The sequence below is a fragment of the Marmota monax genome, unplaced genomic scaffold, assembly GCF_021218885.2.
Source record: "Marmota monax isolate L192 unplaced genomic scaffold, Marmota_monax_Labrador192_F-V1.1 WCK01_AAM20220418_F8-fsc00004, whole genome shotgun sequence".
Taxonomy (NCBI): domain Eukaryota; kingdom Metazoa; phylum Chordata; class Mammalia; order Rodentia; family Sciuridae; genus Marmota; species Marmota monax.
In genome coordinates, this window is record NW_026692881.1 from 13,287,416 (window position 1) to 13,302,097 (window position 14,682).

The 14,682-nt window shown below is 42.8% G+C and overlaps 1 protein-coding gene across 1 annotated transcript in view; it reads right to left on the minus strand.

Annotated features, from left to right (window-relative positions):
• Pik3ap1 (phosphoinositide-3-kinase adaptor protein 1) overlaps nucleotides 1–14,682 on the minus strand; it is a 116,043-nt gene that overhangs the window by 35,346 nt on the left and 66,015 nt on the right. The window contains exon 9 of the mRNA XM_046450545.2: nucleotides 4,099–4,194. Within this exon, the coding sequence (XP_046306501.1) occupies nucleotides 4,099–4,194 (96 nt within the window). The remainder of the gene's footprint in view (nucleotides 1–4,098; nucleotides 4,195–14,682) is intronic.

A 14,682-nucleotide genomic window follows, 5' to 3' on the forward strand; every position in this document is an offset into this window, starting at 1 on the left:
CACCAAGTTCTCCAGCATCCTCCTTGTCCTCCTCAAAATGGTTCCAAGAAATAGCTTCTGAGGACTTCCTCCATGCCAAGCATTACCCCAGGTGTATCGCCTCATCATTATCTCCTTTGATTTTATAATAATGCTGTGGCACAGTTATTTTTATTAATCTCACTTTGCAGATGAATAAACTGGGCCTGTAAGTAACTTGCCCAAAGCTACTTGGAGCCAGGTTGGCACCCAGGAAACATACCACAGCTGTACTCTTAACCCCCATAATCTCTTGCTTCTTTTGCAACCTCTAATCCCAACGCTGCTCCCCGCTGACCAAAAAGATTGAAAATGGAAACACGCTTCCCACCCTCTGCCCACCAGGGGCCAACAGCCCTCAAGTTTTTTCTGCAGTGTTCAGTTTCTTCTCCCTAGCATTTAATAATGGGCATTATTAAATGGCCATTTGAGATACAGGAATGAATAGAGACGGGGCCTTTAGGAGACTTATTGGGGACTTTTGGTTTGTTGCATTTGTTTCTGTGCTGCAGGGAGATTGCTCTTGGCTTTCTGGCATCATGGTCCAGGGGATTGACCAGGCTAGTTCCAACTTATTAGAGGGCTCTAGTTCATAGGGCACTGCCCTCAAGATATATTTCTATTTATCTGCCCATCTTTGAACATATTGTGCAAGGGCATAAGGAACTCAGGGTGGGGGGGGGGTGTTGTCTGATATTAACACAATGAGATGTCCTGGAAGAGCTGCTGGCCACCCTATGGGGTGACAGTGAATCCCATAGCCCCTGTCTCTCTCTCTCTCTCTCTCTCTCTCTCTCTCTCTCTCTCTCTTTCACACAGTCCCCAGATACATTGGTTTTGCTTCAGTTCATCCAGCGAAACTCTTTCCTGCCTCAGGCCTGTTGTTCCTCTGCTTAGAACCTTCTTCCCTCCACATGGTGCCAGGCCAACTGAGTGACTTCCCCAAGTCTCATCTGAACTGCCGCCTTCTCTAAGAGGTCTCACTGACCATCCAGTCCAAACTGAGTCCACCCTGTGGTTTATCCTCACCGTGCTTCACCCTTTGTCTTAGTGCTCGGGCTGTTCCTGCCTCTCTCCCTTCCTGGACTGTCAGCTACAGGAGGACAGCTCCTGCCCCTGGCTCCCTGCAATGTCTTCCAGTCAAATTCAGGGCCTTTCCCATGGCAGGTGTTCAGGAACATCCTTAGAATGAATGGATGAATAAATTCTGGGTGGAACGTGCTCTCTGGGACAAGCAGAGATCCATGCATCAGGTTTGAGCCTACACAACAGCCTTCGTACCGGAACTGCTCTCCTTCCCAACATCTTCCTGATCTGATCTGGGTAGACTCTGAGGGACCCTCAGGCAGATCTCAGGATACTATACTATCAGGGTAAGAGGAGGCCTTTTTCTCCATGGCAGAGAAATATTTATGGTTTTAGAAGTCATAGAAGAAAGTCAGGAGCCTAGGGACCAATAACAGCTACTTCCTTAGCAACGTCTGTCTACAGGTGGAACGTTTGTTGCAAGTGCCAGGAAGAAGCACTTTTACTGGACTGTGCATCCTGCTCCTCCTTCATTCTATCAGCAGCTACAGATAAGCACCCCAACTACTCCCTTGGCTCCTGCTAGGCAAACTAGAGACGTCTGAAGGAAGAATCTGCAGGCCACCCCAGCTGCCAGGCTCCCTGGGACCAACAAATGCTAGGGAAGCAAAAGAGAAAAATTGTAAGAGATTTGCTGCCCTAGGGAGAAGGTCACCTCAAAGGAACTGAATTCTGTGCTACTGGAGTCCCTGCCAGAATGAATTCTGAGCCTGTTTCTCATCACTCTCATCTTGATCAGATCAAGCCATTTAAAACAATTAACTAATGAATTAAACAACAAACATTTGCCAATATAGTCCAGGTACTGCTTAGTGCCAGGGACTGTATTTTATTGGGGACAGAAAGTTAATCCCTGCCTAGAACTCTTCACAACTTTCTGATTCTGACTGGCTGCTGGCCTCATGAATGAAGTGAGGGGACAAGTTCTCAAAGCCTTGCCCCAGGTCACCTGTCCCAGCCTTATCTCTACGCTTCCCTTCCCACCCTTCATAGACACCAGGTCTGTTGTTACCAAACAAATTCCTCAAAGCTGCATTCTTTCCTCTCTGCAGAATCTAAGAGATCACATTAGATAGAAATGAGAGGCTGAGCAGAGAGTTGGGGAACAGTTCCAGTTTTGTCTGCATTGTACACTAAGCCTCCATGTAAAATTTTATTTGAAAACAATATTCAAGACACCCCTGGTGGGAATAAAAGCTTGGTAGAATATCACAAAGGAAAGTGATCTGTCAAACTCATAAATATGCACTTCCTTAGACCCAGCAATTTTATTTCTCCCCTGCCTGAGCTGCACATGTGTGCTTGCATGTGCGCGTGCTCTCTCACTTGCTCGCTATCTCTCTCTCTCTCTCTTTTTTCCCCAGCACTGGAAATTAAATCCATGGACACTTTATCACTGAGTTACATACCCAGCTCTTTCATTTTACTTATTTCTTTACTTATATTGGGGCAGGGCCTCGCCAAGTTGCAGAGGCTGGCCTCAGATTTGCAATCCTCCTACCTCAGTCTCCCAAGCCAAGTTGCTAGAATTACAGGGGCATGCCACCACTCCTGGCTCCAGCAGTTCCATTTCTAGTAATTTATAGTACACACAGACCCAAACATGTGAAAAGATAGTACACACAACAAAGCTATTATTGTGCAAAGGTTTATAAAAGCAAAAAGCTGAAGATGACCTAAATAATCTCAACAGGAAACTGGTTAGGTAATATTATATATAATGGAACACTAGCTGTTAAAAATGAATGTTTGTGCTTATGTGATATTTCTTGTGAATGAAAAGAAAAGAGGATACATTCATGTGCAAATGAACATGTTCAGGAGTTTTTTTGGAGAATCTATAGTGGGAGACTTATTTTCATTGCTTAACTTTTTGTATCACTTGAATTTTTACTGTTTGCATATTTTACAATATTAAAAAACAACAGCAACCAGTGAGAAACAAAGGGGAATCAAAAGAGGATTCCACTGTTTAAAAAAGAAAGAAAGGAAAGGAAAGCACTGCTCTAGACCTGAGATTCTCAAAGTGGGTCCTCGGACCAGCAGCACCATAACCCAGGAACTTGTCAGGAAGATGAATCTCAGGTCGCACCCCAACCTATTGAATCAGATACCCAGAAATCTGGGTTTTGACAAGCCCTCCAGGTGGGTCTGATGCACATTCAAGTTTGAGAACCTCTGCTAAAGGAAAAAATGTTAGAAAGCTTTGCTCTGGCAGCTAGTATGTACTGAACACCTACAATGTGTCACCTGTCCCTCCTGAGCCTCATCCTTTCAGCATTCTGCTTTCTGTATCTATCTACTTGATCAACAGGCACACTATAAGTTATAAATCACTGGATAGGGTTAAGGAATTATTTACACAATGCAATACTTTTCACCTATGAAATCCTCAATTCTAATAACGACAACATTATAAACCTGTGTTATGTGCCTGGCCCTGCTCTGAAGCCTAATGTACAATAACTCATTGAATCCTCACAACATTTATAGCTAAGGAAACTGAGGCCCAGAAGAGATGAGTAACTGGCCTGAGGTGTCCCAGCTAACCAAATGAGGAAGTGAGTACAGATCAGAGTCCACCATCAAAATAGTCTTGACTTAGTCAAACTTGTAGATATTCTCCTCCTCCACCAAAAAGTAATCACATCTTACTTTTCCTTATGTCCTCAGACTCACCTCCAGAATAGTGCTCTGCACGTAGTAGATACTACATAAATATCTATCAAATAAAAATAAAAACATATATTTTAAAAGACTTCTTACTAGAGGCAACTGGTCTACCAAATGAGTGGTTTCAGTGGCAGGAGCTTCTGGCCCATGGGTACCGGGCAGGAGGAATAGGTGGCAGAGATGAGTGGGGAGGAGGAGTACCTATCACCACATCAGATGCTATTATGTGGCAGCCTGTTCCTTGAGTGGGACAACCTTCATACGGAATCAGGCACTGTCTGTTTCTCTGTTTTTGCTTCCGTGTTCACAGTTACAACTTACCTTCTAAAAACTTGCGGATCATAGAGTCCTTAGTGGGTCGAGAGAAGCCATCTCCAGGGACAGGTTTAGATGTACTGGCCTGAAGCATTTCAACATCTAGAAGGAAAGGGAGACTAGGCATTGATGTGTCGTTCTTCCACACAGGCAAGGTGACTTTATACATGGATTTACAACATTTAGCAACTTTCTTAAAAGATCCAGGTATTCAGAGCTGGGCATGGCAGAACACACCTGTAATCCCAGCAGCTCAGGAGGCTGAGGTAGGAATATCACAAGTTTGGGGCCCAAATAAAAACTAAAAAAAAAGGGCTGGAGGTGTAGCTCAGTGGTAGAGCACTTGACTAGCACGCATGAGGCCCTGGGTTCACTTCCCAGCAACAGAAAACAAAATAAAATAAAAAAGATTTAAGCATTCATCTCATGCATCCTTTCATCCAATCATCTACTCAGTAAGAACATGCAGTGAGTATGAGCATAAAAGAAAGCAACATTCACCATCCCTGACCCTTTTTTCAGTCACAGACCCCAGAAGGTATAGTTACTCATATGCATTTGAAAGAACAGGTTGAATTTTGAAATATATACACCACAGCTTTGTTCACTATAGCACAACCAAAATGGATGTAGAAACAATAGAAAATAGATAAACTGTGGGTTATTCAAACAATGGAACATTATGCAACAGCTAAAAAGAATGGATTGGATTCACATCTATCAACATAGATATCTCAAAAACCTAGCAGTTGGGTGAAAAAGTTACAGACAGGTGACTACAGTATGTTGTGTTTATATAATGTCTGAAGGCCTTTAAATAGTGTTATAAATTGTTTCTAAATTCATAAAAATGTAGTACACATATAAATATGCTGAGAATGGTAACATTAAATTCCTCATAGTGGTTAGCTCTGGAGAGGGAAAAAGGACAGCTAGATTCCAGTAGGCGTTAACAGGGATTGCACCTGAGACCACAATATTTAATTTAAAAAAATCTGAGACCAAAAAAACAAAAACAAAGAAAATACATATTCTTGAAGATTCTGATAAATCTGAAGAATCAGAATCTTCCAAAACATATATTTTAAATAATTAATATGTTACCCAAAGGGGAAAAATAAGATTCTTTTTTTGTATTTGCTTGTATATGTAAAAAAAAAAAAAAAACTCTGGAAGGAGATGTAAGAAATTGGAATCAGTGGTTTCCTGGGAACTGAAAAGATGAAGACAAGAAATGGAGAAAGTTATTCCACTGGTATTTTAGTATTTTCTTTCCCTATTCAAAAAACATAAAAGAAGGAGGAGGAGGAGGAGGAGGAGGAGGAGGAAGAGGAAGAAAGAAATGCAGTGCTCTGACCATTGTTTGTGTCACCTTATTATCACAAAGGTACAAAACAAAACCAATTTCTCATCTCTACCTTTCTTAGTGGACACATTGCATGGACTATCATAGGCCTTGACACCCTCGAGTGCAAAAGCCCTGAGATTCCAAACAAGGAACCAATTAGTAAGTCACTATCCCCTCTTTGAACCTCTGAATTCTACAACTGAGGCTGTAGTGAGATTGGAGTGCACACCTAGGGGTTGGTTAATTTTCCAAAATGTTTTCTGACAAGAACTTATTCTTAATTCAAGACCAGCAAAATTCGAGACCACAGAATTTCTACTTATGAGATTTTCAGTTTAGTCCATTTAATTACAGTTTTATGGAGCATTTCCCCCATGGAGTTAGAATACTGGGAAGACGTATCCTACAGGTGTGTGCCCTGCTGGGAGCAGAACCCTCATCTAATTGACCAAAACCCTGTGTTACTATCCCCTCCCGGTCCATAGTGCAACCTCCACAGCCTGACCTTGACCCTGATCCGGCTCAACTTTTGAAATTCTTCATTTTGAAACTTCATTTACCCAACAACAAATCACAGAGGACCAAGGAAAGACCTGCTTGGGTCAGATACCCCCAGAAACGCAGGATGGGGGAAACTCTGCAGGCCTATCGCTGAGCTTCAAACTATAAGTCACAAAACCCTCTAGAAACCCACAGCTGGCTCCGGCCCTAGTGTCTCCAAGAACCTGGCCCAGGGCCCAGCAACCTCAGGACAGTTTCAATCACTATAACCAAATTCTTCAGGTTGGTAACAGCAGAACACAGACCTCACTTACACAATCTGTCATCCCTGTTGACAGGGTGGTGAAAGGGTCATGAGACAGCCCAACCACTTTCACAAGCAAAGTTCAATATGAGAGAACTGTTTTCCATGTCTGAGAGGTGGCTGCAGAACTGACTACAAAGAAAATTAGCAAAATATAATATGTTAGAATACAGTAGCAGCAAGACCTGCCTGGCTGGAGCTGACATGCTAATAATAACTACCCTGGATCACCAGCCCCATCTTAGTGAGCTGAATGTGGGGGTGGGGGGAGGACTTAAAGAATGAATTAAAACAAAAGAGAAGAAAAAGAAAAAAAGAAGGCACATCAGTAATCAGACATTATCAACACCACGAGCCCTTGATGCGCTATGCATTGACGAGGACATAACAGTATTCTTACTGCATTCTTACCCAAAGCTCATAACCTCAGTACAATCACAAAAAACACTGACCCAGCCAGCCTGGGGGATGATCTATCAGATAGGGGATCAGCACTTTTCAAAGTACCTAGACAGAGAAAGACTGAGGAACTGTTTCAAACTGGAGGAGACTAAAGGGAAATAACTAATGCGTTGTAAGATCCTAGGCAGGATACCAGGACAGCAAAGGGACATTAGCAGGGAAACCAGTGAAAGCTGAACAAGGTCTGCAGTGTAGGAGGCTGTCCCAGACAACGGAAGCCCCTCACTGTGACCTTTGTACTGTGGCTAACTCAGATGCTAATATCAAGTAACCTGGGTAAAAGGTATGCGGGAGCTCTAGTATATTTGTAACGTTTCTCTAAGGCTAAAAGTTTGCTCAGAATATTTTTTTTTAAAGAAGAAAAATAGACGAGACGAGGAGGGGAGGAACTGTAACAAGAAGTAAAGAAACATAACTCACTGGTGGCCCTGTGCTGAGCTTCTGTCCCACCCACCCACACTGTCAAGGCAAGCACCTTCCGATGACACATGCACATTTGGGTACAGGGATCAAAGTGGCACTCAACACGCCTCCTGTGAGAAACAAATCTTTTCACTTTAAAGTCATACCTTAACCGCATGATTCTGGAAGTAGACAAACTAGACTCTGCTAAACCTGTGCTCTGTGACCTTAGCAGAGTTACCAACCTCCTTGAGCCTCCCTGAGAGCGTCTAGCCGAATGGTTAGAGGCTTGAGCAGCATATCAGAATTCCCAGGTTCCAATTTTAATTTTCTACCTCTTTCATTCTCCTGGTTGTACGACTACACAGCCACCAGACCAACACCAACTAATATTTACAGGTCTATCAGAATGTTCAGACTCACAAAATGACCATGACTGGCATCCGTCTACTCAAAAGAATGCAGGATGCAGGCCACCATCACAATGTTAAGAAGCGTTCATTGACTAGGTGTGCCAGGCCATAAGTCCAGAGGAAAGGCCATGAGATCCCCAACAGGCAGGTGTAGGAGCTGCCCTGGTGCAAAGCCTCTGTATTGCAGGAGCACCATTTTCCCATAGCACCCCCAGAGGCTGAGCTTCCAGTCATTGCCCTCAGAGAAGCCCTGGGTATGGGTCCCTTTCGGGTATTTATAGTTTATGTATAGCTCCTCCCAGGTCTAGATATAATTAACCAATCAGGGGTCATTTTTATCATAGGTAATGTTGCCTAGAAACACAGCTGACATTTGGCTCTTATCAGGTTACCAGGGTAACAGAGCTAGGAAGTCAACCAAAGGTCAAATTCTCATGCAGAAAGAGAAATGATAGCTGTTATAGTAACTCTTTGCCCATAATTATCTTGGGTCAAATTGCTTAATCCGCTCAGCTTCTCTTTTCCTGTCTGTAAAATGGTGATGATAATTGTACATATCTCATAGGGTTGTCCTGAATATTAAATGAGAAGCTTGCCAAGAGCATAGGATAGTGCGTAGCAGGGCTGGGGCTGGGGCTCAGTGATGCAGAGCTCGCCTAGCATGTGTGAGGCCCTGGGTTTTCAATCCCCAGAACAATAAAAAAAAGAACAGTGCTTCACATATATGAATGCTTGTGACTATTATTATTACTGTTATTTGTTATTAGTAATCCCTATACAGAGGCTAACGTCTTAAGCAGAGAACAATTGAAAAAGGAAGAATCATTTGAAAATTTTTAACACTGGGAATGAAGCTCAGTGGAAAAGCAGTTACCTGGCATGTTCAAAGTTCTTGGTTCAATCCCTAGCACCACAAAAAAAAAAAGTTCAAATTGACAAATAACAATTGTATATATTTATGGGGTACAGGGTGATAATTTAGTATATTTATACATTGCATAATGATAAAAGCAGGGTAATCAGCATTCCTATCTCTTTAAACATTTGTCTTTTTTTGTGTGTTGGGGACCTTTGAACACCTCCCTTTTAGTTTTTTATAAATACATAATCATTGTGAACTATAGTCACCCTACTGAACACTAGAATTTACTCTTCCTATGTAACTGTATTTTGGTACTACTGCCTAAGCTCCCATTATCTCCTCTCCCCACTACCCTTTCCTAACCTATAGAGCTTGGACAGTACTTCTAAGAGATCAATATTTTTATCTTCTACATATAAGTGAGAACATGTGCCATTTATCTTCTGTGCCTAGCTAGGTTCACTTAGCACAATGTCCTTCAGTTCATTCATGCTGCTACAAATGACATGGTTCCATTCATTTTTATGACTAGATAATATTCCATTGTGGGTGTGTATGTGTGTGTGTGTGTGCATGCATGCCCACACATCACATTTTCTTCATCCATTCATCCACCAATGGATACTTCAGTTGATTCCATATCTTGCTTATCATGGATAATGATAATCAAATTTCAGATTCTCATATTAACTCTTTGCCCACAATTATCTTGGGTCAAGGACATGGAAATGCAGAAGTCTCATAGACATACTGATTTCGCTTCTTTTGGATATACACCCAGGCGTGGGATTTTGCTGGATTGCAGGGTAGTTCTGTTCTAGTTTTCTAAGGAACCCCCATTCTGTTTTCCACTATGGCTGTAACTAGCTTACATCCTACAAACAGTATATAAGAGCTCTCCTTCTCAGAATCCTCACTAGCATTTTTTTTTTATGTTTTTGATCATAGTTACTCCAACTGGGGTGAAATGGAACCTCATTGTAGTTTTGATTTGCATTTCCCTGATGGTTAATGATGTTGAGTGCTTTTCATATATGTGTTGGACATTTGCATATCTTCTTTTGAGAAGTGTCTACTCAGATTTTCACATTTTTTAATCAAATTATTGGGATTTTTTGCTATTGAGTTCTTTATATACTTTGGCCATTAATCCCTTACTGGGTGAATATTTTCTCCCATTTGTCTCTTTACTCTGTCCCTCCCCCCTTGGGGTGGGGTCAGAAGTTCCTTAGCTTGCTACAACCCCATTTATCTATTTTTGCTCCTGTTGCTTGAATTTGCACTGTTTCATCGTAAGTTTGTTTTAACTCGAGTCTTCTAATCTTTCTGCATGTATTCACAGTCTGAAATACCACGTTATATATTCCTTAGTAAAGATTTATACCCAATTGATATTTTAATATCTGAACATAGTTAAAGCATGAGGGATCTTAACACAAGGCTAATTCTTATTTTTTTTAAGAAAGAGAGAGAAAGAATTTTTTAATATTTATTTTTAATTTTCGGTGGGCACAGCATCTTTATTTTATTTTGTATGTGGTGCTGAGGATCGAACCCAGCGCCCCACACATGCCAGGCGAGCGCATTACCACTTGAGCCACATCCCCAGCCCACAAGGCCAATTCTTTACAGAAGACTTATTTATAGGAGTCTGACTCACAGAAAAGATGTGCCAGACATTTTCTTTTTCATGGCCCCTGAAGACCATGTTTTCTAGCCTCCTTGGCCAAGGCTGAGCTGCTGCAGTACAGACCAGACATGAAGCCCCTGTCCACTTGCCTGGGTCTTCCTAGGCCCATCACACGCTTTATTAGTGGCTGCAGCAATGAAACTCTGGGACAATCATAGCAGCTCTGCAGTCTGGCCCTGCTTCAAGCAGCCAGGATCATGGGTAAAGGCCAATCTTATATTTAATTGCACATAAATATCTTTGAATTAGACCATGAACAACAAATACATGTATGGGCCCCCACCCTCCTATTGTATATCTACGGCAAACATTCTCTCTGAACTCATAATCCTTTTCAACACAGCACCCAGGCACTCAATACCAGGAAACTAGCAGTGGCACATAAAATTATTTTTTAAACACTATTTGTCATACCTATATTAGGCACTAAACTTATGGTGGTGGCAGCTATTATTTTCATAATAATAAATAAAAGATACCTAGATGTTGGGAGTTAATAATCCATAATACCCTCTCGTAGTCGAAGTTTGACAACTGTTTGTGTGTATATGACCCGAGCCTACAGACAGTAGCACAGGTGTGACTGAAATGCATAAGAAGATTCTTCAGGCAAAGGGAATCTGTTTTCAGGGTATTTTGTAAAGGAAGCAAAACAACAATCCTTGCATTCCTGGATGATCAGAGTTTGTACTGCAGATTCCAAGCACATAAGCTTCACCCCTTGCCAGGTAAAAATAAACGGAAATGCACCGACGAAGCTTGTTGGTCTAAGGAGAAGTGCAAAGTCATTTCATTTCAGCAAAGACAATAATGACAGCAACAAGGAGACTGTGGGGCACAGTTCCCTTCTAGAAGAGCCAGCTGCTGATTTATACCATATTTTAAGGAGTCAATCAGCAAGAATCCATTCCTGGAATGTAAGGAGCTTTCCAATGAGAGAACACCCCAGCAGGCACTTAATTAAGAACTGAATCAAGAGCAGCAGTGAATTCCCAGTAAAGATGTCTCTGATACTCCCCGGGTGACGTAAATCTATACCACTTAGCTGAGTGGACACTCCACGCAGATTATATGTTGTTAATTTAATATAAAATCAAGCCTGAGAATGTAATACAATAAAATGTCAGTTGCTGACAGACTATTCTTGGAGAAAGGCTCTCCAACCCCACAGGAAGCCAAAAGGACTTTTCTCCCTGCAGAAAGCACCTTGTGTGGCCAAGAAAAGAGGCTCAGAGCAGGAATCCCACGGTAAAACATCTGAAGATAACCTGAAACCAGCTCAGTTTCGTTTGCACCAAATGGTTTGACTGACCACGTCAATAAGGAAGCCCAACTTTTTCATGCCCTAATGGAGAAGTGATGGGAAGGAGAGACAGACAGACAGACACATATGCGCAGAGAAGAATGACAGTCTGAAATCAGAGGCGCTGGGCAGTGATGGCTGGCATTGGAGATAAAAAAGAAGGGCTAAGAGTGAAAAGGTTAGGAGAAGCACAAGGGCTCTCTGCGGTCCCTCTGTTGGGCAGGCACGAAGCCCCTCTGCCACACAGGGGTCCATTCGAGGGATGCGTTTAGTTACATGGTGTTTTTGTTTAGTATCCAGGTCTCCCAGCAGAACACAAGTTCTGGAAGTCAGGGACTGTGCCAGGTGTTCATTGACTGCTCCTCACCTGGCACCAAGTGACTCGGACACACAAAGGGTTCCATAAATATCTGTTGAATGAATGAATGACTGAGCAAACAAACTAGTGAAGGAACAAGGAAGACACGCATACAGAGGCATCGAGCTTTGGGAAGGAACCTGGGCATTTCCTGAGCTAAGAAAAGAGAAGGGCAATTCAGGCAGGAAGGACAGCACAGGAAAACGAAAGCCATGACTGCAAAGGCAGCTGGCAGAGGCTGGAAGAGTTACTGCTGCCCCCACTGATCCCTCACAAAGGGGCATCTGACAGATGTCTGGCCACCACCTGTCAAGAAAGCAAAGTCTTTGCATTGGAATGCTGCTAACTCTCTCACACTTAGACTCCCAGGAAGTCTGGGATGACGTTTTGTTTCCCAGCACTTCAAATTCAAGAACTGGTTGGACATCTGTTGTGCACGGCATTGTATTGAGCCCTGGGGAGGATATAAAGTCACAAGACACACTTCCCACAGAGGCCAGGAGCCCAAGAAACAGGTGAATAACCAGAGCCCAAGGGGATTTGTATGCAGTGCTCCGCAAGCAAGCATGTAAAAATAGAGAGGAAGGAGATTGTTGCTGCTGCTGCTGCTGCTGCAACAATCTTATTAACTTATTAACTTTAGAACCATCAATCCAGTGCTTTTCTAAGTGCGTAAATCTCAACACAGTTCTTACGCTTAGGAAATTACAAAGTGCACTGTGCTCACAGCACTGTCTCTGCAGTGTTCCATCCCAGCTGGTAACACCATGGGGGCCCCCTCCAGCACCACTGCACTGAAGCATCTCTTGTCTCTATGGGTCAGAATCTTCCCAAAAGGGAGAGCAAGAGGATGATAGCCTCTGCAGCTGCAGGAAAGGAGGCTCCTGAGGGAAAAGGGTGCAGATAAGGCAGGCTGCAGAAGCGAACAAGTAACTTAGTAATTTTGCTTAGGAATTGTCCTTTGGCTTCACTCAGATCTACAGGGCTGAGCTGCTCAACCATGCCCTCCATTATGGAGGGAACCCAGTTGTGGGCGGGCATGCAATCAGGAAGCTCAAGTAAAGAAAACACAAACTGATCGGTCACATGATGCCAGTTCTCAGCTAGGGCCACAGCAGCTCTGGCCATCTACAAACTCAAGCTGACACAGATGGTAAAGAAGGGATTAGAGTTCAAAGGAACTCTAACAGGTTACTGTGAAGTAGAATAGCTATCTGGAATGACTATTAAATTAGAGATTAGATTAGAGAGACCCTTGTGAGTCTGTAATTTCTAGTAACAAGACACTATACCTTTCTCTTTGGCTCCTTTCTCTTATGGAAGAAGCACAAGCCTCTGAGATATGTAAGCAAAGACAAAATCCACCAAGTGATTCCCTTGGAGACTGACAAGGGCCTCCCAGAACTAGCTCCTGAGGCCTTCATACCTAGAGCTTCAGGGAAGTGACTAGTCACTAGGCAAAGTTTTCATAATAAAATTAATGACCAACATCAAAGGACCGCCAGTACTATCACATCATTCTCTGAAGGGAAGGAGAGAGGCAACAGAACTAAAGGAGAAAAGATTAGGAGATAGTGAAAACACCTACAGACATGCTTAGTTTGATTTTTAATCAGTGTTTCCATAAGCTTATCCGTAAAGACATTTATTTCTTACATAGTAAAGTGTGGAAGTTGATGATTTAAGTCTGTGGAGTCTTGATCAAAAAATTCTCAAGAGGATTGACAGCAAAGTAGGTCTAATAATAAAGACATGCAGTTGCCACCTGGTGGCAGCATATCTAAACTAAAGACTGCGAGGGGTGTGTGTGTGTGTGTGTGTGTGTGTGTGTGTATGTGTGTGTGAGTGTGTGTGTGTGTGTGTATGTGTGTGTGTATACACAAAAGTTTCAGGGAAAGAGAGCCTAGAGCAGGATCATAAAATCTCAGGTTCAGCTCCCAGTTCCCCTTTACTCAATACCGGGAATTTCCCTTGTCGATCTTTCTACTCAGTTGTTGTTTTAGAATCTCCTTTGGTAAAGGGGAGCTCATCACATCTCTTTCCCCCCACTCAAGTCAGAAAGAGACAGATCTGTCTCCAAAACAGTTAGAGCATCTCCAAAGTAGTTCTGCAAACTGGTCTAAAGGCCACTGGTCCACAATACTGGTCCAGCAAGCAGGTGAATGAATGAGCAAGTGAGTGAAGGAACACAGCCCAATTTTGTAATGTGTTTATTTTCGGCATTTAGGGTAACCATCACAAACAGCCACACAGGAAGGGGATAGACAACCCTGGCTATTTAGACATTGGAAAACACTTCCTCTGATTTGCCTATCCCAGGGTTGGCAAATGCAGATCCCAGAAGGGCACACCAGGAAAGCCCTCAACCCCATCCAAACGCCCAGATTCCTGATCCAAGTTCTTCCTTGATGGAACTTAGATTAATTACTAACTCTTGGAGCTCTGGAAAAGGGAGATCATTCTATCCACCAAGCCTAAGGACCATCAGATAAGATGACAGAGATGAAAGCAGTCAGTGGACTTCAAAGGGCTGCCAGATACTGAATTATGGCCTTCCTGGCTAGTGCTGCAATAAGCATTTTAGATTTATCAGTATGGTCTCTATCCTACTTGTTTAGGAACCAAGCTGCCTTCTCACTCAGATAGTCAACACCAGTAAAATGAATGACTCTTCCCAGGTCCAAGTTGCTGCATCTTCTGAGTCAGTAGGGAAGGGACCGTTCTCAAGGTTAAATCTAATAATTGCAGAGACAGAAACAAACCAAACATGTCTAAAATCCCAAATTTCAGAGATTATATGATCTAGCAAATGAAAAATGTGGTGGGTTTCCATTTCTCGCTCAAAATGGAGCCACATTCTATAGCCTGCCTCTCTCCTGGTAGCCCCCTTCCAGCTCCACAATGACCAAATCTCCCCACCCCCAGGCACCATGGGACTTTACAAATT